This window comes from Lepidochelys kempii, chromosome 6, assembly GCF_965140285.1.
Source record: "Lepidochelys kempii isolate rLepKem1 chromosome 6, rLepKem1.hap1, whole genome shotgun sequence".
In the NCBI taxonomy this organism is placed as follows: Eukaryota; Metazoa; Chordata; order Testudines; family Cheloniidae; genus Lepidochelys; species Lepidochelys kempii.
The window spans coordinates 83945200-83967713 of NC_136385.1; the positions used below are offsets into that span (position 1 = coordinate 83945200).

At 39.5% G+C, this 22514-nt stretch overlaps 1 protein-coding gene across 3 annotated transcripts in view; it reads left to right on the forward strand.

The window, feature by feature from the left end:
- SCFD1 (sec1 family domain containing 1) overlaps positions 1-22514 on the forward strand; it is a 124495-nt gene that overhangs the window by 74439 nt on the left and 27542 nt on the right. Inside the window, exons 17-20 of one of the 3 annotated variants that reach the window (XM_073348922.1) lie at positions 1826-1905; positions 2636-2698; positions 6417-6492; positions 16783-16836. In XM_073348922.1, coding sequence (XP_073205023.1) covers positions 1826-1905; positions 2636-2698; positions 6417-6492; positions 16783-16836 — 273 coding nt within the window. Of the gene's footprint in view, positions 1-1825; positions 1906-2635; positions 2699-6416; positions 6493-7224; positions 7383-16782; positions 16837-22514 lie in introns of those variants that run through there. The other 2 variants (XM_073348923.2, XM_073348924.1) reach the window with 2 other exon arrangements.

Below are 22514 nucleotides of genomic sequence, written 5' to 3' on the forward strand. Positions count from 1 at the left end.
ATCCACCATGACCCTTGGTACAGTGTTACAATGGTTAATAACTCCCACCCTTAAAAATGTATGCCTTATTTCCAGTCTGAATTTGTCTAGCTTCAACTGTTAGCCAGCAATTTACTGCGCTTATTAACCACAGTGTCAGGGTTCCCTCCCCACTCTGAACTCTAGGGTACAGATGCGGGGACCCGCATGAAAGACTTCCTAAGCTTATTTCTACCAGCTTAGGGTAAAACTTCCCCAAGGCACAAACTTTTTGCCCTTGGACAGTATGCTGCCACCACCAAATGATTTAACAAAGAATCTGTGAAAGGACCACTTGGAGTTCCTATTCCCCCAAGCCTTACACCCTGTTTCCTGGGGTGGCTTGAGAATAATATCCTAACCAATTGGTTACAAAGTGATCACAGACCCAAACCCCGGGGTCTTAGGATCATAGAGAAATCAGTTAGGCTCTTAAAAGAAACAGAACTTTATTAGAAAGAAAAAAGGTAAAAGAAGCACCTCTGTGAAATTAGAATGGAAGATCTCACAGGCAGTCAGATTCAACACATACAGAATCCCTCTAGGCAAAACCTTAAGTTACAAAAAGACACAAAAACAGGAACACACATTCCCTCCAGCACAGCGAATTTCACAAGCCAAAAATAAAATAAAATCTAACGCATTTTCTAGTTAGATTACTTACTAACTCTATAGGATTTGGATTGCTTGCTTTTTTGATCTGTCTCCGGGTAGAGGTATCACAGAGACAAACAAAGCCTCACCCTCTTCCCGCCCTCCCCATTTGAAAGTATCTTGTCTCCTTATTGGTCATTTTGGTCAGGTGCCAGCCAGGTTACTTGAGCTTCTTAACCCTTTACAGGTAAGACGATTTTATAGTACTGTATCAGAGCATCTTAACCCCTTCCCTTTATATTTATGACACACAGCCATGAACCCTAATCTAAGTGACAGTTATAGAAGAGCTGCTGAGCCCTGTCTCCTCTCACCATCTTTTAAATAAGTTAACAGAGAGCTTTTGCAAGGTCACTGAACGTGCAGAACTCAGGTCTCGAACATTACCAACCCTTATCTTATCCAGTATGCCACACTGCCTGTCAGTCACTAAATTACTTGTGGTTATCCTATCTCTAACCACTATAAACTACACTCCTCTCCACGATCCATGGATAGAATCCAAGATTATGAGTCAGGAATAGAATACTGGCAAGCAATTGTGTAACCCATTGGGAAAGCGTGTGGCTACTCTTCCTCCACTGGCTGGTCAACAAAAGAGCTAGCAGTTATTCCTGTTGTTCAAATAGTAAGGGCTTATGCTAGGGATATGAAGATTAGGGGGTTCTGGTCTGTGTGGGGAAATGGTACAGTAGTTGCATAAGATTCCCATACAACTTGCACTCTAGTTCAAAACCGTAATAGTTACCTGACACCAAATAATGTCGCAAATGCATTGAATGTGTTAGTCACATGCTCCTTGATCTAACTGATAGAAAAACATATGAGGTCACTCACTGTGAAGGATTTGCATTTCAAGCAAGTTGAGTACATACTGATTTTGGGTGTCCCTTGGAGATGGAAGTGAAAACCTGAAGGATGTGTCCTGCCATAATCTTAACTATCTCTAAACGTAGTTTTTATTTGCCAGCTCCTAAAGTTAGTTCGAATTTTTTAAATTTTCTTTTCAAAAGCAAAATAAGTTGCATTTATACTGCTTATTTAACATGTTTAGGGGAGAAAAATATCTACATATTTTGTCATCTGTCTATGCAAGGACAGTTTGATTTAGAATAGTGGAAAGCAGTTGTAATTCTCCTATATATGATTTCAGGCTGATTTGGAGCAATACAAAAAAGCATTGATGGATGCAGGATGTAATCTTACTCCCTTGAACTATATAAAACAATGGAAGTAAGTTAAATTTTTCTTCTTCATAAAACTGCAGATAATTGTGGGGAAGTTGAAAACAGATACATAAACTACTGCAGCCAGGATTTGTGCAAATTGTGTATTACTTTTAATGTCTAACGAATTGTGGTTCTTACATAATTTTGCTGTCACTTGTTTTACAATACATGTGAACACTTCTAAATCGAACTCTAACATACGTGAGAATGGTATTAAACTTGATTTTGAACAATACACTTGATATGTTTTTCTTGACACAAATGAGTAATTTGCTGAAGGCAACTGAGTGACTCCGTAGCAGAGCCTAGTTTAAATTCAGAATTCCTGGCTTTCTGATCCTTGGTTCAGTCTTGTGGGCCATCCTGCTTATCTATGTATGAAATATTAGATCTTATAAAAGGAGAAATCTATCTTTCATCCATCCTCATCCTGAATTCTAATTCTAATTCTAGGTACTATACTCTAATTTCTTTGGGTTTCTAACTATATCTCATTATAGCTATAAGCTTGAGAATGGCAAAAGCTATTATGAAAGGGATGCATTCAGTTTTTAATAAAAGGAGAGAGATGTTTGTAATTTGCTCAATTATCCAATGACAGATTTTAGAGGCAGAGCCATTTCCATTCTCAGATGGCCAGGAGGTCTTCCACAATGGTCTTCATAGAAAGAGAAGATGTAGTAGTATAACAGTGAAAACAAATTCAGCACTTGATTATAACATTTCTTTAATAGGGCTTTTGCCAAGATGGCTTCAGCTCCTACCAGCTATGGAAATGCTACAGCTAAACCATTGGGGTAAGTTTTTTAATTCATTTACCAAAATTCCTAGTAAATCTTGTATTATTTATTAATTTATTTTATAAGCACTGAGAGCATTCAGTAATAAATAACCTTTAAAATGACTGTTTTTTATTAGATTCCACATAATAAAGCTGAAACTACAGTTGAAATAAATTTAGCTATGTGTAGTTTAAAAAAAAATGAGCTCAATCTTTTAGTTCTCCTTTGAGTGATGGTTCCTATTGTATTTCAGCATGGGTGTACGCATGTACCCCGAGCCAAAGAATTTGAAATTAGCGTCTGTTGTTCTGCGCATGCGCCCTGGTTTACCTTGTACCTCCACCGGAGGGGATAAAGAGCTAGGCAAAATGACTTTCTCTCCAGTTCCTTCTCACTGCTGCATGGTCTGGGTTGGAACTTCCAGTTCTTCATAGCTTTGGCTTCATCTTACAAAATGAGATTGAGTTTTGTACATAGTTTTAACATCTTGTACAGTTTTTACAGATTGCAATTTGCTATTTTATAGACTTCTTACAGTTTACATTTAGTGTTTTCGGGGGACACCCCTCCTCCCCGGCGTACCCCCTTCAAGTACCAGCTTATGCCCAGGACTCCATGCTTCAAACTGTGCTTCCTGCCCAATATCCTTCTCAGTCAGCGACGCCCACCAGCATTGCCTGTCCTGCTTTGGGGAAGTCTACATCACAGCAAGATGCAGTATCTGCCAATTGTTCCCCAGCCATATCCGAGAAGAGCAGGAACTTTGTCTCCAGAAATACCTCATGGAGAAGGTCATGAGGCCTCAATTGGACCCAGACCAGGGACACACCTCTCCCCTCATACATCAGCCTGATTCAGCAAGGCATGTGCCTTCTACTGTGAAGTCTGACCCTGGTGCAGGAGAACCTGCCCCCACAGACCCGCTAGGGGGATCTTGGTAAGAATCCAGGAAACACTCTCATAAGCATGAGACTAATTCTTCCTCTAAATCCACTTCAAGGAAGTCAGATTAGGCTCTGAGCACACCCATCAGCTCAGAGCCCTGAAAACTTAGGATGTACTAAGTCCCAGAGTCATGACGAGAAAGCCCATAAGCATTGGGCTACATCAGTAATGAACCATCAATACCATCATTGTCAGTACCTCCCAAACCCCGGGATCTGCCAGCACCAACAAAGACCAATCATCGTGAGTTTCACCTAACCACAGCACCTTCTGCCTTGGTAGCTACACAGTCTGCCCCAGCTCCAATGGCTTGAACAAGTAAAATCCCTTTCACACCCGGGAGATCTGAATCTGTTGCAACTCCACAGGACATTTTCACTTTCCCAGATCTGGAATTCCCTCCTTCATTGGGCCCCTCCATCTCCAGAGAGATAACACCATCTCCTTGTGTACAGAAGCAGTCAGCTTATAGAGCTGGTGTGTGAGCAGTTGAATCACCTATCAGCAGCCTACCTTCCGGGGAAGCAAAATGTGCTTCCAGGCTCCATCACAGACATTTTGCAGTCAACCATGGGTGGGAGCACCACGACTTGGTCCTGCGCAATATTTTCGCTCTATGGGGAACCCCAACCAGGGATCTCTTTGCCACTCAGATGAAGAGAAAATGCATAACATATAGCTCCAGAGGGGCCACGGTCACCACTCCCAGGGTGATGCTCTGCTGCTTCCCTGGTCGGACTAGTTTAACTATGCCTTCCCTCCACTACAGCTCCTGCCATGAGTTCTACACAAATCTGGCAGCACAGGGCCTGGGTCATCCTGATCACCTCCTACTGGCCCAGACAGTTTTGGTGTCCCAACCTCCTATTAATGGCATCCCGACTACCAGTCATCTTCCCAATGTTTGCCGAGCTCCTGACCCAGTGGAACACCAGGATCAAGCACCCCGGTCTGCATTTGCTCCACCTCTCAGGGCTTGATATTTGGTTGGGCGTCATCCTTAGGATGTTCATGCTCCACAGCTGTGCGAGACATCCTTTCTTATAGTAGGAAGGACTCTACTAGAAGTTGTTACCTTGCTAAATGGAGGTGCTTTTCTTCTTGGCACATCAAAATAGCATTCTCCTAGAAACTGCAGATATTCCTCTCATCTTGGATTATATCCTTTCTCTGAAGATATCAGGCCTGTCCATTAGCTCCTTGCAAGTCCACTTGGCAGCAATCAGTGCATACTATCCACTTTCTCAGGGCTACTCGATCTTCACACATCCAGTGACCACTAGATTCTGGAAATGCCTAATCAGAATGTTCGCACCTGTTCAGAAGCCTGCTCCCTAGTGGAACCTGAACCTTGTTCTCTCTGTACTTACAAGTCCCCCCTTTGAATCTTTAGTTTCTTGCTCCATGTCTTTCCTTTCCATGAAGGTCACTTTCCCCGTAGCCATTACCTCAGCTAGAAGGTTTGGCGAGCTTGGATCGGTGATGGCATATCCTCCTTACACTATATTCCATAAGGATAAGGATTCTTTGCATCTATACCCCAAATTCACACCCAATCGATTCACTTACCTGTGTTCTCCCAAAACTGCATGCTTCCTCAGAGGAATGAAGACTCCATTCCCTCAATATTTGGTGGGCCTTGGTCTTTTACCTGTAAAGAACAAAACCAATCAGGAAGTCCCTGAGACTATTCGTCACTATAACAGAAAGAATCAGGGGGCATGCCATCGCCACTCGGAGAGTCTCCAAATGGATCTCTGGCTGCATTCTACTCCGCTATCAGCTGTCCCAGGGGGTAAAAGCTCATTTCACAAGAGCACAAGCAACAACTATGGCATCACTTCAGGAGGTGCCTCTCCTTGATACCTGTAGAGCGGTCATGTGGAGCTTTGCTCACATGTCTGTAAGACATTATACCTCGGTGCAGGACTCCTCTGCTGATGCTTCCTTTGGGGAAGCAGTCCTCCACTCAGCTCTACCATCTAGACACTAAAAATCATGGACTGAATGGAGATACTGGATTTATGGCCAGTCCATGATTTTTAGTGTCTAGCAGACTTATGAATTTAAGCTCCCAGGCTCATGTTTTGAAAGTGTTTGTGCAGATTTCCTTTAAGGATAACGACTAATAGGTCAGATACAGAGAGATTGCTTTGTAAAAAGTGTTCACCCACAGGGTGAACAGAGACACTGAATTTGTGGCTTATTACAACAATCTGTAACGTACCTCGAACTTATTCTTGTCATTGAGTCATATCAGCTGATTATTTTTATTTGTTTGTTTATTTATTATTTATTTATTTATTGTGGTACCTTGGGGGACCCAGTCATGGATCAGGGTCTCTCTGTGCCAGATGCTGCTCACATACATAACAAAAAAGAAGATCCCTGCTCTGAAGAGCTTACAGTCTAAGACAAGATACAGCAGACAGGTGGAGCAAAAGGTAACAATGAGACCAAACTGAACATCATGAAAAGCGATGGTCGCAGCACACTGGCTGTCTAACTATTGTCAAGTTTTTTGTAGAGCACTTGGCAGAGGAGAGCTGTAAGGACAAAGAAGTGGCTTTGGGGATGTGCATATGGAGTAGCATCTGAGAAAACACAAAGTTAATATTAAAAACTGCTGGTTTTGTTCAGTCTGCCAACAAAAAAAAAACTTAATATAATGGTTGAGGGCACAGTTTTACTACAGCATACCATTTTGTTTAATGAATAGCAGGTTAAAATTATATGAAAGTTCTGCAGACTTGTCAAATTCATATATTGTGTTGTCTTTGTTTTTCAGTCTGTTTTCACGTGTTATGAATACGGGCTCACAGTTTGTGATGGAAGGAGTGAAGAATTTGGTATTGAAACAACAAGTGAGTTTAAGAATGGAAAACAACAAATGATATTTTTAGACTGCTTTGATGGCACATTTCAGACAAATATTTGACCATAGTTTATCCATGTAATACATTTTATTAAAATGAATGGTGCTAAGGATACAAAATTAAGCATAACAGACCTTCTCTAAGACTCCTTATGCATATAGTATAAATACATTATTTGTTTTTTATATTTTGATTATAGCTTTTAATTTGTAAACAGATTATTTTTCACTGTTGAGAAGCTTATCGTCCATGAATAATATCCTAAATTATCCCTGTGAGGCCCTATGCTCAAGGGGCATTTGCTCCCAAAAAGTGTAATAAATGTCTTAGGTCCACCAGTTCCCTCTGCAAACTAATTTCAACACCATGAAAGGAGTAAATATGCATCTTTAGGTATTTTTTAATAAATACCCATAACCTTCATAAACACAGAATATGTGGACATGTGCTGTTTTTCCTTAGATTATCTCATATTTTGTCAGTAACCATTCCAAAATTATTGAAAGTCTAATACTATTTTGATCCTTCTGTTCATTCACATATCAGGCACTTCTAATTTAGCACATCTAAAATATAAAACAACCTCAGCCTTGAAGAACTGTAGCATGGAAAAGAGTAACAAGTCTAATAATAATACCTGGGTCTTATATAGCAGTTTTCAACAGTAGATCTCAAAGAACTTTATAAAGGAGGTCAAATATCATTATCCATATTTTACAGGTGGAGAAACCGAGTCACACAGAGATGAAATGATTTGTCCAAGGTCACCCAACAGACCAGCAGCAGAGCTGGAAATAGAAGTCAGGTTGTCTCAGTGCCAGTCTAGTGTGCTATCGACTAGGCCACATTGCCTTCTCTTATGACATTTAGCTTCACTTAAGAAAAATATTTCATAGTATAACTCACTTGTAACTCTGCCAATCATGAGTTGTCTCAAAAATATCATCACTCCTTTATACAGTTTATATGTAAATTCAGTCTTGTGGTTGAAATCTTAAACTCAGGTTATGGTTATCATAAGTTAAAAGTCAACTCCTGGGGGGATTTAGATTGGCTAAATTGTTATAGGAAACATTCATTTGAATTTCCTGAACATTGTATGATGAAAATAGAAAAGGAGTACTTGTGGCACCTTAGAGACTAACCAGTTTATTTGAGCTACAGCTCACTTCATCGGCTGTAGCTCACGAAAGCTTATGCTCAAATAAATTGGTTAGTCTCTAAGGTGCCACAAGTACTCCTTTTCTTTTTGCGAATACAGACTAACACGGCTGTTACTCTGAAACCTATGATGAAAATGTTGCAGTAATACCATTAAAATGATGGGCCATAGAAGAATGAATGGAATAAACAGATTTTAATACATTGAATTTCTCATTTATTTTTGTTTTAAATAGCCTTGGTTCTGCAACCTAAGAACTAAATAAAATTAAAACTTTTTTTTTCCAAATAGAAGGTCTTAGTATAGGCTGATCTAGTAGCTGAGCAAAAGCCAAAAGAAAAAAAAATCAAATTGATTTTTCTTCTGATCTTAAGTATTTTTTTCACTCTATTGCTTTATGATCAGAATATCTTTTGTGCATCAAAAATATTAACTGTCACAAAAAGCTTTTTAACGGGTTTCCATAGCTTTTATAAGGCAATTTGTGAGGCTAATTCTACAGGAATATGATTGTGAATAGAGGTTATGCATTAGATTATACAGTTAGGATCAGTAAGACATAATGAAATATTTATAAGTTAAGAAAATAATTTAAAAGTGCTGCTTTTACATTGTTTGCCAAAGACCTGTTTAAAACATTTATTTCTTGCAACAATGTCTAATAGTGATATTTCATATGAGACCCACTGTGACTGACTCTTGTTGAGGGAAATTACAAAAGCTTTTACACATACCTGGCTTTAAAACCTAATAGCTTAGTTGACAACAAGTTGAAACAGAACTTACTGTCTGACTTTTTTGTTTTGGAGATTCATTGACTGATTGAGAAGCTGTAAAATGCAGGTTTATAAGGTTTCTGATCTGGCTTTTAACTCTTGTGCCCAGTATTGTATATGTTAAGACTCCTTGGGATAGCCAAATAAGATGCCTTTTTGCATGATTTTTAAGCATGCTGCAAGGTTGTTGTTTTTTGGGGGGGGGGGACATTTGTTTTAATGTTAGCCTTTTTTTTTTCTGGGGCAGCACTCAGGCAGGGGTTTATGTTCTTTTTTGTTCAACATCTTTTTCAATTTAATTGGTATCTAACTTATACTTTGGAATTTCCTTTTCTGATGTATATTCTTTCAGCAAGACATTGTCAATTCAGTCATTATCTAAATTCTCCTCAAGCTTATTGTAACTCTTGCTCAGGCCCTCATCCTGATTACTACAACCGCTTCTCCCTTACAACCACATCACTACCCTCCAGTCTACCCAAACAAAGTTGCTAAGATCATTTTCCTTGTCTATGACTTTGACAACATTGCTTCCCTTTTAGAATTCCAACACTGGCTTTCATTCTTCCACCAAATCAAATTCATGCTTCTTGTCCTAACCTTCAAAGCATTCCATTCTATTTAGGGTCTTATATCCTGATCATCACAATAGTATCTGCACACCCTTGAATTCTGCCCCATACTTTTTCATTCCTGTTTTTGTATTATGCTTCTTTCTCATACCCCAACTTCTTGCTCCATCAGTGATGCCAGCCCTGTCTGCACCTCCCATAAACATCTCCACACTTACTTCCATATGCCCCTTTTGCATGGAAAGCTCCATGATATAATCTATACAGCTGCTTACCATATACTCTTTCAAATCCCTCATTTCTGCTGTGATGTCCAGTTATAGCTAGACATGTGATAAGCTGTGACTGTCCCTCTTCCCTTTCCTTCCTTTTTCCTGCTCCCTTACTCCTAATAACTTCCCCATTCCTGCCATTCCCTCCACCTCCACTTCCAATTTAAAAAATTGAAAAGTAAAATAAAAACAACAAAACATAACTAACGAAGCTATGCCAATTCATCAACATATATGTGTGTTTTGGGGTGTTCTAGATTGAGGGCCCACCAGGGCAGGCATGATCTCGTACTTGTGTCCAGAGAGTTCCCAGTGCAGTGGGGATTGGACAATTATATTAAACATAATATAAATGTTTACTAATAATTATCACCCTTGAACTGACCTGTAAGGCTATTGTCCTTTCTTCCCTCAGTTCTCTACTCGAAACCTATTTCTGCCACAACACATACGAGAAATCAGCCACTTGGAATGAATAGGACCAGGGGCAGTTGGTTGATATTTAAATAATTGTAAAACAAAAAAAAGTAAAATAACAAATGAGTGGGGGTTTTTTAATCTCTGGCTGCAACTGCCATAGATTGTGTATATTTGCCTCCCTTTATCCCAAGATTAATATGCTACTTGCCTTCTTAGATTGCAGGTTCTTAAGAGCAGGCCCTCATGTCTATCTTCATTTGCACTAATCCTGGCACCTGATTTTGACCACAACTTCTGGATACTACTGGATTATAAATATTAAATAATAATAACGAAAAGTCCACTTTTACTTACGGTGTTCAAGATAAGACTATGGGTTAAGGCTGCTAAAAGTAAAATACAAGATTTAATTCATCAGTACTATTCAGTGGTGAAAAATTAGCTTCACAAACAATTTAAGCACAACAAGTGTAAATGTAATCAAATGTAAACATGAGTTAATAAAATTACCTCACTTAACAGTTACAGTTAACTTTGAAGGCTGGCTAGTGTCATAAGCAGAAATTTCATTACAACTTTAGTGTTAACATCTTTAGTGCCAGTTAAATAACATTCAGCTAAAATAACACAAAAAATTCACGTAAGGTTAATGTAAGGAAAGTGAATAATTAAGTCTTTTATTCTCAAACTTCTTTTATACTGGGTACTTATAAAAATTAATACTTGTGTTATGTTTCTAATTCACGTAAAACAAAGAATAATAGAAAATAATATAAATAAGAAATAATATCCTTTCCTTTCATAACTGAATAAGACATACAAATGTTACCAATCATTTCACTTTTCTAGATGTGTGCTTTTAAAACATAAATCAAAGTATATGGTGATAGTAAAATTAACATTTTGCTTCTTCCTGTCATCATTCATATCTATTCTTTTAAAAAGAAGTCACTTTTATTGAAGTTATATTAGTATAGTTAGGTTATTTTCTATTTGTTTAATCATTGTATTTTTCCTGTTTAATTTTAATACTTTTTTAAAACAAAAGTGTCCGAAGAACTAGAAAACAATAATACCTTTGTAAATGCTAACCAGTTGCCTTCTAGTTGATGGTGATATTGTATATTTTTACCCCATTAAGGAATTTGAAAAGAAGCAGTTTTTCCATATAAATTTCAACTTGCTAATTAGTAGTCAATTTTACATTTTTGGTACTAGTTTTATATTTATGTAAAATTTAACTTCAGATATTTTTATCTGAAACTCATAATGATGCATATATAATAAAAACAAACCAGGGTTAAAATTAAGAAAATGAGAAAAGGTTATACAAATAGTTAGAGAGGAACAGAAAGATTTGGTAAGGTGCTAAAAGCAAAACAAAAACAAAAAAAACCCGCAGAAAATCAGTGGCAAAGCTGGGAACAGAACCCAGATATCAAGACCCCTGTTATAACAACTTTAGATTTCTTTTATCCCAACTGTAGGGTGCTGGAACAATTTTGATAGTAGGGATGCTGATAGCCATTTACAAAACTGTAAACCCTGTATATGATGGAAACCACTTGAAACCTAGTTCCAGCACCTATAATCCCAAACATTTCCCTCAGAGTTTGAGGAATTTGAGTGTTGTCAAACGATCTTATTTAAGTTACATCAAAATCAAACATTTTCATGTGAGTTATGTAGAATACATCTCCTCGCAGAGAGAAAGCACCCTAAACTCAATTTAAGTCTTTTACCTCCTTATGTTTGTTTTCTATCAGGATCCTTATCAATCCATTCCAACTCTGTTGGCTCTTTTTCTTTCTCCCTCAAACATTTTTCTACCATTCCTTCCTCATTCTAGTGGGGAAGCTATCCAGCTATTTATATGGCCCCCTCATAGTTTTAATCATAGAATCATAGCACTGGAGAGGTCATCTAGTTCAATCCCCTGCACTCATGGTGGGACTAAGTATTATCTAGACCATCCCTGACAAGTGTTTCTCTAACCTGTTCTTAAAAATCTCCAGTGATGGAGATTCCACAGTCTCCCTAGGCAATTTATTCCAGTGCTTAACCACCCTGACAGGAAGTTTTTCCTAATAGCCAACCTAAACCTCCCTTGCTGCAGTTTAAGCCCTTGCTTCTTGTCCTGTCCTAAGAGTTTAAGAAGAACAATTTTTCTCCCTCCTCCTTGTAATGACTTTTTATGTACTTGAAAACTGTTATGTTCCCTCTCAGTCTTCTTTTTTGCAGACTAAACAAACCCAGTTTTTTCAATCTTCCCTCATAGGTCTTGTTTTCTCGACCTCTAATAATTTTTGTTGCTCTTCTCTGGACTTTCTCCAATTTCTCCCCAACTTTCCTGAAATATAGTGCCCAGAACTAGACACAATACTCCAGTTGAGGCCTAATTAGCGCAGAGTAGAGTAGAAGAATTTCTTCTCGTGTCTTGCTTACAACACTCCTACTAATATATCCCAGAATTATGTTTGGTTTTTTGTTTGTTTTTTTTTTCCAACAGTATTACACTGTTGACTCTTATTTAGCACATGGTCCACTATGATCCTCAGATCCCTTTCCGCAGTACTCCTTCCTAGGCAGTCATTTCCCATTTTGTACATGTGCAACTGATTATTCCTTCCTAAATGGAGTATTTTGCATTTGTGCTTATTGAATTTCATCCTATTTACTTCAGACCATTTCACCAGTTTGTCCAGATCATTTTGAATTATAATCCTGTCCTCCAAAGCACTTACTACCCCTCCCATCTTAATATCATTCGTAGACTTTATAAGTTTACTTTCTATACCATTATCTAAATCATTGATGAAGATGTTGAACAGAACTGAACCCAGAACTGATCCCTGTGGGACCCTACTCGTTATGCCCTTGAACCACTAATAACTGCTCTTTGGGAACGGTTTTCCAGTTATGCATCCACCCTATAGTAGCTCCATCTACGTTGCATTTCCCTAGTTTGTTTATGAGAAGGTCATGTGAGACAGTATCAAAAGGAAAAGGAGTACTTGTGGCACCTTAGAGACTAACCAATTTATTTGAGCATAAGCTTTCGTGAGCTACATCTCACTTCATGAGTGAGCTGTAGCTCACGAAAGCTTATGCTCAAATAAATTGGTTAGTCTCTAAGGTGCCACAAGTACTCCTTTTCTTTTTGCGAATACAGACTAACACGGCTGTTACTCTGAAACCTGTCAGTATCAAAAGCTTTACTAAAGTCAAGATATACCACGTCTGCTGCTTCCCCCCATCCACAAGGCTTGTCACCCTATCAAAGAAAGCTATCAGGTTGGTTTGACATGATTTATTCTTGACAAATCCATGCTGACTGTTACTTATCACCTTACTATCTTCTAGATGTTTGCAAATTGATTACTTAATTATTTTCCCGGTACAGAAGTTAAGCTGACTAGTCTGTAATTCCCCAAGTTGTCCTTATTTCCCTTTTTATAGATTGGCACTATATTTGCCCTTTTCCAGTCTTCTGGAATCTCTCCCGTCTTCCATGACATTTCAAAGATAATCGCTAATGACTCAGATATCTCCTCAGTTAGCTCCTTGAGTATTCTAGGATGCATTTCATCAGGCACTGGTGACTTGAAAAATCTAACTTTTCTAAGTAATTTTTGACTTGTTCTTTCCCTATTTTAGCCTCTGATCCTACCTCATTTTCACTGGTATTTACTATGTTAGACATCCAATCGCCACCAACCTTCTTGGTGAAAACTGAAACAAAGTCATTAAGCACCTAATGTATTTATCTTCACAACTTCCCTGTGGGGTAGGGAAGTGCTATTATCCCCATTTTCTGGATGAGGAAGTGAGGTACAGAGAAGCTAAGTGACACACAGCATCACACAGGAGTCTCTAGTGGAGCAGGGAATTGAATCCAGGTTTTCAAAGTCGTAGGCTAGTGCCCTAGCCATTGGACTGTCCTTCCTCTCTGACCTTCCTTCTCTCAGCAAATCTCCAAGGGGAATTATTGCCTCCTTTCCAGCACAATATCTTTGGATGCATTTAGTTTGGTTTTTCACCCTTTAACAGTACAAGGCTACATTTTTTGTGCTTGTTTTACCATATTCCTAGCCTTTTCATCTTAGTTTGTCTTTTTTATGTTGTTGTTCATTTACAGAGCAAGCATCTAGCATCTCCAGATTTCCCATCTCCTACTTAAAATCTTACCACTTTGTTCACATCTTTTTCATGCCTTCAGATCAGTGGTTCTCCAAATTTTGAGGTTCATGATAAAAAATGAGTTAAAACAATCTGGAAAGAACCTTGTTGCTATCTTTAACCTTGAGACTCACTGTTTTCCTGATGCTATAACATTGTAGTGATGAATGGTCTCAAACTGCATTCTATTTAGCTTAAAGAAAAAATCTTTTGTCCTGTGTCACTTGCTCCTGGCTTTCTCATTGCCTCTTCTGTTTCATTTGTTATACTTCAGTTTTATGGATTAGTGAGCAGAATGCAGATGAGGCAATCAAAATTGTATGATAAAGTGCAGAACCATGTGGTACATTTTATATGGCACATATATATTGCCACCTGTAGGTGGTGTGTTTATGGCAAATTAGGAGTACAAAAAGTAGGTACAGCTAAAACTTGAATTATAAGGCATATTTAATATTGAATGGATAAAGATCATAGATTTCACTGAGAATCCCATCCTACATTGTTGAGTTGGCTTTTCATTTGGGTATATTGTACTGTAATAATAATAATTTAAAAAAAAAAAAAAAAAACCTCTCTGGCTTTCACTGAGAGCTTTTCACTTGATACGGTAAAGACAATGAAGCAGTAGCAGAGTAATAGTAAAAAGTTCAGTAGATTGCTTTTTAACAATGACTTAGATAAAAAATTAATATTTGAATAAACACACACAGCTCATTATATATTGCACTGATATTGAAATAGAATTAGGACCAAAGATAATGGTCTATCAAGAGAATTTGGGGGATTTTATTTTGCAGGCTGATTTCTTAGCTAATCCCAGGCAAATAGAATTAAAGCTACTCAGTTGAGTTCTGCTCAAGGCTTATATTTCTGTTGGCCATTAGAAAAGAACTTTGTAAATACACTTGGATATCAGATCCTTCAGCTGGCTGAACACATTTCCTGAAATTCAACTAGTTTGGCTTACAGGAGAAGCTCAACAGCAGCACGCATTCTATAAAAGTGTTAACCATTTATTGTATCAGCATTGTCTTCACTTGGTTGTTATATCTTCTGCCAGTGTTGCAAATTTACATGGAACTTCTGTTTGCTCTTTATGCAGAGAACATCTGTGGCATGAATGATGAAAGAACCTGATATTAACAAATAAATGTCTTTCATAAACTTGATAGTATATTTTGTTAACTTTTGTAATTCCTAACAGAAAATTTTGGCCTTTTCCTTGTCCCGTGGCTATACTAAGGTGGCAGGTGAGGATTTGTCTGTCATGAGGAGATGCTCTGTTCCACTGTCTCCCAGCCTCCTTAACCCCATGGAGCAGGGATGCAACCAGAGGAGGGGAGGAGGAAGGCAAGGAGACGCCAACTGGAGATGAGGGGTGTAATAACATCCCTGTTGGCATGACGGAATGGCAACCGGTTCAAATTTGAGTGGTGTTGCAAACCTTTGCACCAGGTCTGAAAGCCACTTGTTCAAATTTTGCCTGGCCATACCTCTATCATGACAGAGGGGGAACCAGGCTAAATTTGAATGTCACTGCAACCTCATGCACCTGCTTGGTGTGCGTCCCACCCCCCACTCTTATACTCCTTTCAGCACCTATGGACATTGGGCACCCCCAGGGAGAAGCAGACCAGGGGGCACCAGGAGGGTGGGAGGACTGGATGCAGGCTTTTGGTGCTTCCTGGGGCAACAGAGATCTAGAAAGAGTATAGGGTCTGGGGCTCTCAGAACTGCCTGACCCCTAGTGGGTAGGGTGCTCTTCAACATGACCACCTATCTGGGTAAGAGCTTGGGGCTGGGTACTGGGCAATGTGTGGGGAAGAGTGAGAGGCAGCAGGAGGGAGCTGGGTGCAGTGGGGAGAGCACAGTTTTGCTTGCAGAGGCATCATGAGAGAGTTCAGACCGGGGAATGGGGAAGTGGCAGGGGAGAGCTCAGGGCTGGGTGCAGGTGCAGTAGAGGGAGAGCTCTGGGCCCCCTCCTCAGGAAAATTCTGGTTGCACCAGATTGGAGGGGGGTTGTTGCCATCCTCGACCCTCATATCAATCTCTAGGGACTGTTACAAGCCAAAATAAGCTAGGATTGTCCTAAACCGTGCAGTGGATAGAACAGGCCCTAGGATTCAGAAGTTGTAAATGGCTCCTTTGTGTCTCCTGCCTCAGCTTACTGAGCGCAGCTAAGGATTCAGCCACAATCTTTGGAAAAAAGAATTGCTGTATGTCTAAAGAAGCAAACTGCAGATTTTTTAAACAAATCAAGTTTTTAAAGCATGTCCTTGCACTGCTTGAAAACTGCTAAATAAGACCAACCTCACTAGGCCTATGGTATGGCAAACCATTTCAAGCATGTGGTACATGTACTTGCGTAATTGTTATGATTTGGGTGGTGGGGGTTGTGAAATACATTGAAATTTAAATCTGTTGTTTTCTGGAGGCAGCTGCTTATTTGACCAGGGAAGAATAGCAAAAGAAAGGGAAGGAGCATGTTTCTCAAATGTAGTCTTGCTCTGGGAGATGCACTGTGCTCTTCCATGGAGATTTTAGTATAGTTCTTCATTGTTTCATTTTATTTTAATATAAAATAAGTCATTTATATGGCAAGTATATGGTTACTATTTAAAAAGCAATTTTACCTACTCCTTTTAAAAAATCATTGGTATTTTATTTGTTACTTTAAAATTTCTGGACCTATTAACTATTCTGTACAGAAAATAACCTAGAACAGTTATTTTCCCTGCAGAACATTACAGTAAAGCAGCTCAAAGTAACAAATTTGAGTGTGCTATAAATTACAAAATTCAACAGTCCATATAATATGGTTGGGCTGCAGAACAGCTTCTGCGTATTTCTTAGTAAATATTTTTGCAACTCAAGTTTCAAATTCTCTTCCACAGAATCTGCCAGTCACACGTATCCTCGACAACCTTATGGAGATGAAGTCAAATCCTGTGAGTATAATTATATTCATTTTAGGCAGAGAGAAATGGAAAACCAGATCTTTTCAATTGTGGTACACATAATATGGCTGCCACGCTGTTGTTAATGTAGTAACAATTAATTCTGGTCTCCCTGTATTTTGATTTAAACTATAACAGTTTTCACAGTTATTGTATTATTTCTATAGGGGTCCCGAGTCAAAAATAATTTGATCACATTCAGTAGTTTATGATGTATTTAAAGACTGTATTACAATGCATCTTCATAAGGGATCCAAATTAAGGTTTCACAGGTAACTTTAATTCTGGCATTTGCTAACTTTTGAGTGCTTGATTTTTGCAACCTTAATGTTCTTTACCATAGTTTTTTTGCATGTAATAGTATAACAAACTTTTTTCCATTCATCGATCTAACTGTAACCATATCTACAAATTTGGCAAGTCCAGACTTCTATGTTGCGTTGGTACACAGGTGTCTGGGCCTAAAGCTTCCCCAAATACACACACTGTTACAAGGAAAAGGAAGATGCAGGGGCCCGCTGGGCGGGGGGAGGGGAGAGACAACATATTAACAAGGTGTAAGAGGAAAGGGAAAGAGCCAGATGGTTCACCACCTAACTCCCTTCATCCTTGAAAGAGAGAGTATATTTCTGTGGTTCTATTTCATTCCTTTCCTCTGATGGGGATTGGAATTCCTGACCTTTCCAAGTCTAAGAACAGTGTTCAGGTTAGGACTGCCTCTTTCCTGTTGGAATCCAGTCCAGGCCACCATAGCTTCTTGCCACCAGCAACCCTTTTCTTGATTGGCAGTGGGGATAATTGGAGAGTTTGGGGAAAAGATGACATGATGATGCAATAGACTGGAGGGAAAGGTGATAGAAGGAAGGAATGGAAAAGTAAAGGTAAATATGGAGTGGTTAGAGAGAAGTAAAGAGAGATGCTGAGAGAGACTGAGGTAAAAAAACCAAGGCTGACAATCAAACAAAAATGAAAGGAAGAAAGGGAAGGAGAAAAACATCAAACACGTTCTGTACTGGAAAAAATTAGAACAAACCCATATATGACAATGTTCAAAGGGCAATGCAAGATTTGCCTCTTTGCCTTGCTCTTCCCAGAATGACCCTCGCTACAGAAAATATTTGCTTTAAAAAATTCTATAATCTGGAATCTGCCATTATTGTATATAACGAACATGTGATAGTGTTGTATGATTCAACTTCTAGGTTTTGTCAGCATGAGTTTGACATATCCCCATATTACTCACAAATGCTAATTGAACTTCTGTACCACACCATTCTGTTCTATATATACCACATGTTTTTACAGGCAACTACTTCAGGAAATTCTAGTGTTTTCAAATTTATTTGTATTTCTACTTCTTTTTCTGTCTATAATCCAGGTGGGATTTCATACTGAAAAAGAGAAATAGCCAGAAATACAAATGTAATATCTCACAAAAACCATTGTTCAAGCTGATGAGGAGATGAGGGGGATTTCCTTGCCTGTGATAGACTTTATCTCCTCTGGATGTTGCTAAATCATCCTCTCTAAGGATCATCTGAGCAAATTTTTGTAAATTGAATCCACCAGATTCCCCAAAGAACTGTGTGCTTTAAAAAATACAAGGTAGAATATTACTACACCCTTTGCAGGAACTTTATCCCCCTCTATTAGTTAGTTGACACTTTTGGGGATGCTCACAACTGGGCCACTTTCACCCACCATTCCATCTCCACCTCTTGCACAGAGTGGTGAGCTGGGCAAACCCAGGAAAACAACATCATTTTGCTTTTCTGAAGCCCTTCCCCACACCCAAATATCAGTCATGTGGGGATGTGCAGGGAATAACTAAAACAAGTGCCAAGAAATAATTGAACACACAAACTAGCCTGTTGTAAATGTAATTGACTGCTAAATCACAAACAATAAAAACAAATTCTCTGGCTAACACAGTCAATGAAAGAAACCAAGAAAGGAGGTTGTGTCTCAGGAAAGGTATAGGTGACCTTGTAGTAACTTCTAAAGGCAAGATGCTTCATAGAATATTTCTATAATCTACCAGTAGGTGTCACTCAGAGCATTAAAGTGGAAAACCAAAATTAAGAAATCACAGACAAGTGAGTTAAAACGAAAAATGGAAAGTTTTGAATAAACATTCAGCTTCCTCAGTCTACAAGTTTAAGAACTGGTCTGGAAAAGGTCGCATTTCATATACTTTATTTTTGCTGGCTTGGTATTTTCACATTGTACTGACATGAGAATAGCAAAGATCACTTAGATAATTTCATGTTGACCTTCTGACTAGATCATATTAAAACATGGGGACTATTGATTCAATCCCGTGGAGATTTACATGAGCTGCTTCCATGTTGGAGACTAGGGTTCAGGACCAAAATCAGGAATCCCATTCTCCAAACCAATGGAGACCAGACAAGCCCCAAAAAGCAACTCTTTTAACCTCTATGTGAAAGGCCGCCAGTAGTTTGCTGAACAAGTACTCCCTTTGGGCTGATTAAAAGAGAAGCATGAAGTAGCCTTTGGGGGATGTCATATATCTGGGCTTGCAATAGGAGCATCAATTGTAGAAAAGTAAAACTGTATCTGGAAGGAAAAATTAATGACACATGGAATTACACTAGTGTGACCTTTGTTCATGTTCTAATGCATAGGGTCCTTCCCATCCCCAAAACAGGCAAAAATAGCCACTTCTCCTGCTGGCAAAAGATAAGATACAGAAACGAAAGCTGAAAAGCTGACTTTTTCCACAGAACTTGAGGAAATCTCCATTTAATGCATTGGACTCTTACCTGCTAGGTTCCGTAGTAGATGTGTGAAACATATAAGATATAAATGTCCGTCTTGCATAGAAACTAGATAAAATACTATCTACATAGAAATGATACATTAATCATTGTGAATTATATAGCTACATTCAAATCACATGCTAAATATAAAATGCTACATTAAAGTAATGTGAAATGTAAAAGCTTTTTTACTATCGGTGTCCACAAATATTACTTTGTCAATTGTAATTTTAAATTATTCTGGAATACATTTCAGAGTGCAGTGTTTTTTTTGCCATGTGGACTTTCAGAACTCTGCTGAGCAAAACAGATATAGAGTTCTCTTAAATCCTCCTCAAATATGGTATTGTGTGTTTCTCAAATACTCCTCCTGCTGATTGTCCTCTCCCAAAGGGACAGCTACCAGGAAGGAGAAATGAGCCCCATACCTATGGTTTCTGATCCTTTCAACGGAAACAGGAACTTAAGAGTAGTTCTTAGGGGCAGTAACACTACCCTCTAATATTTTTAACTTATGCCTGCGTTGGTTGACTATAATGGCACTTTTTTCTTAGAATATTTTAACACATTAGTTCAGTAACGTCGTTTGTTGATGACTTTAGAGTGATTTGTTCTGTTGTCTTGGGCCTTACCATATATTTCCTAGATCAGTGGTTTTCAAACTTTTTTTCTGGTGACCCAGTTGAAGAAAATTTGTTGATGCCCACGACCCAACAGAGCTGGGGCAGAGGGGTTTGGGGTGTGGGAGGGGCTCAGGGCTGGGGCAGAGGCTTGGGGTGCGGGGGTGAGGGCTGCCAGGTGAGGCCAGGAATGAGGGGTTCAGAGAGTGGGAGGGGGCTCTGGCTGGGGCAGGGGATGTGTGGGGTGTGGGAGGGGGTCAGGGCTCTGGGCTGGGGATGCACGCTCTGGGTTGGGGCCGGGGATGAGGGGCTCGGGGTGCAGGAAGGGGCTCCAGGTTTCGGGGGGCTCAGGGCTGGGGCAGAGGATTGGGGCCTGGGGTTGGGGTGCAGGCTTACCTCAGGCGACTCCTGGTCAGTGGCACAGCAGGGGTGCTATGGCAGGCTTCCTGCCTCTCCTGGCACCGCAAACCGTGCTGCGCCCCGGAAGCAGCCAGCAGCAGGTCCAGCTCCTAGGTGGAGGCATGCCAGCAGCTCTGCAAGGCTCTCACCCACAGGCACCGCACCTCCCCACCCCCAGCTTCCATTGGCTGGGCTGGTGCTCAGGGAGGGGGCAGCACGCGGAGCTCTGTGGCCCCCCCTCCCCGCCTAGGAGCCAGACCTTCTGCTGGACGCTTCTGGGGCACAGTGTGGTGTCAGAATAGGTAGGGACTAGCCTGCCTTAGCCGGGCAGCACCGCCGACAGAACTTTTAACGGCCCAGTCGGCAGTGCTGACCAGAGCCACTGCGACCCAGTAATGGGTCACGACCCGCAGTTTGAAAACCACTGTCCTAGATATTGGTGTAAATAAAAAGTCACAACTTCAGGATTTTGTTTTTTAAGAGAATTCTTGATAATTAACTCATAAATCTTAGTGCGGAGAAATTAATTGTGTTGTTTAGGGATAACTTGCTTAAATGTTTGCAAGTTTAATCAATGTTATAAAGTTTGTTAAAATATTCATCTTAAGAAAAGGTAATATGGTTATAACATGTTATACTGTCAAAGAGAAGAAAGTTTTCAGCCCTTAACCCGCCTCCCCTTTGAATGCCCTTGGGTTCACACTTTTTCCAATAACCATGAGCTTGCATTTGTGTGTGCCTGCTGCTTTGCTACAACCAAGGACAGTTACCCTCTCCTTCGACTCCTTCATAAGAGATGGTGGCCCCTCTGCATCAGTAGCCGATGGTTTTTTAGGCATACAAACCAATAGAGCGCAGTTTCATTGGCATTGTATACCTGCTGTGGGGATAACTTCTCATTTGCAACTAACTGTGCAAATTCTTCAATGTACTTAGTGTCAGCTTCTGAATCTGCACTTCTTTTTTCACCGCACACACGATGTAGACTAATGCCATTCCTGTTTTTAAATTTCTGAAGCCCTCCTTGTGAATAGTTACGCTCATGTTGCAGGTTAAGTTCTTTGTGGAATATTTTTGCTTGTGCCATCATCATCTCGCCTGAAATGCTAACACCTTCGTTCCTACGAAGCTTGAACCAATGTATAAACACACTATCTAAATCGCTGCTTTTCCCCTCCTTCAATGTCTTATGAACACTAATACTTTTTTACTGTCACTTTCAGCAAAAAACTTAAGGTTTTGATTCTTTTGCTTCTTCAAATCATACACTGCAGGTGACCCTACATTGTAAAACTCACACAAGGCACGTACCGATGTGAGCTTTTCTAATTTCTGCAGCAATTCCATTTTTTGCTGTATGGATATTGACACATGCTTACACTTAGCAGAATTACCAACACTTCTACTGCTTGCTGGTCTCTTAGAAGACACATTTAGGGGTAAATTAGAGCTAAATAACAGCACAGAACATTGAGAGCCAGGACTGGCGGGACTTTGCCAGACCACGGGAAACTTGGTGATAAATTTCCCGTGATAAGCGGACATCTGGTTAACTAAAATCACGCCGGACCAGAGAGTGCCAGTCTAGAGAGGTTCAACCTGTATTTATTTGCATTTCTGATTTCCCACATAGTTAAAATGAAGGCTTTTTAAAGCAGTGATATACCTGAATGGGATGTATTCAAGAATATGACTTTGAAGAAATATTATCCCTTGCAATGAATGTAATATCTTTCAGGTTTATTATGCATCTTCTGTGACATATACATATCTATCTTATGTATATTAAAATAATTATTTTTAAAACAGAGAGCTTATTTGTATCAAATTAGTAATGTTAGCTTTTACAATCGCTTGTCTAGAAAAA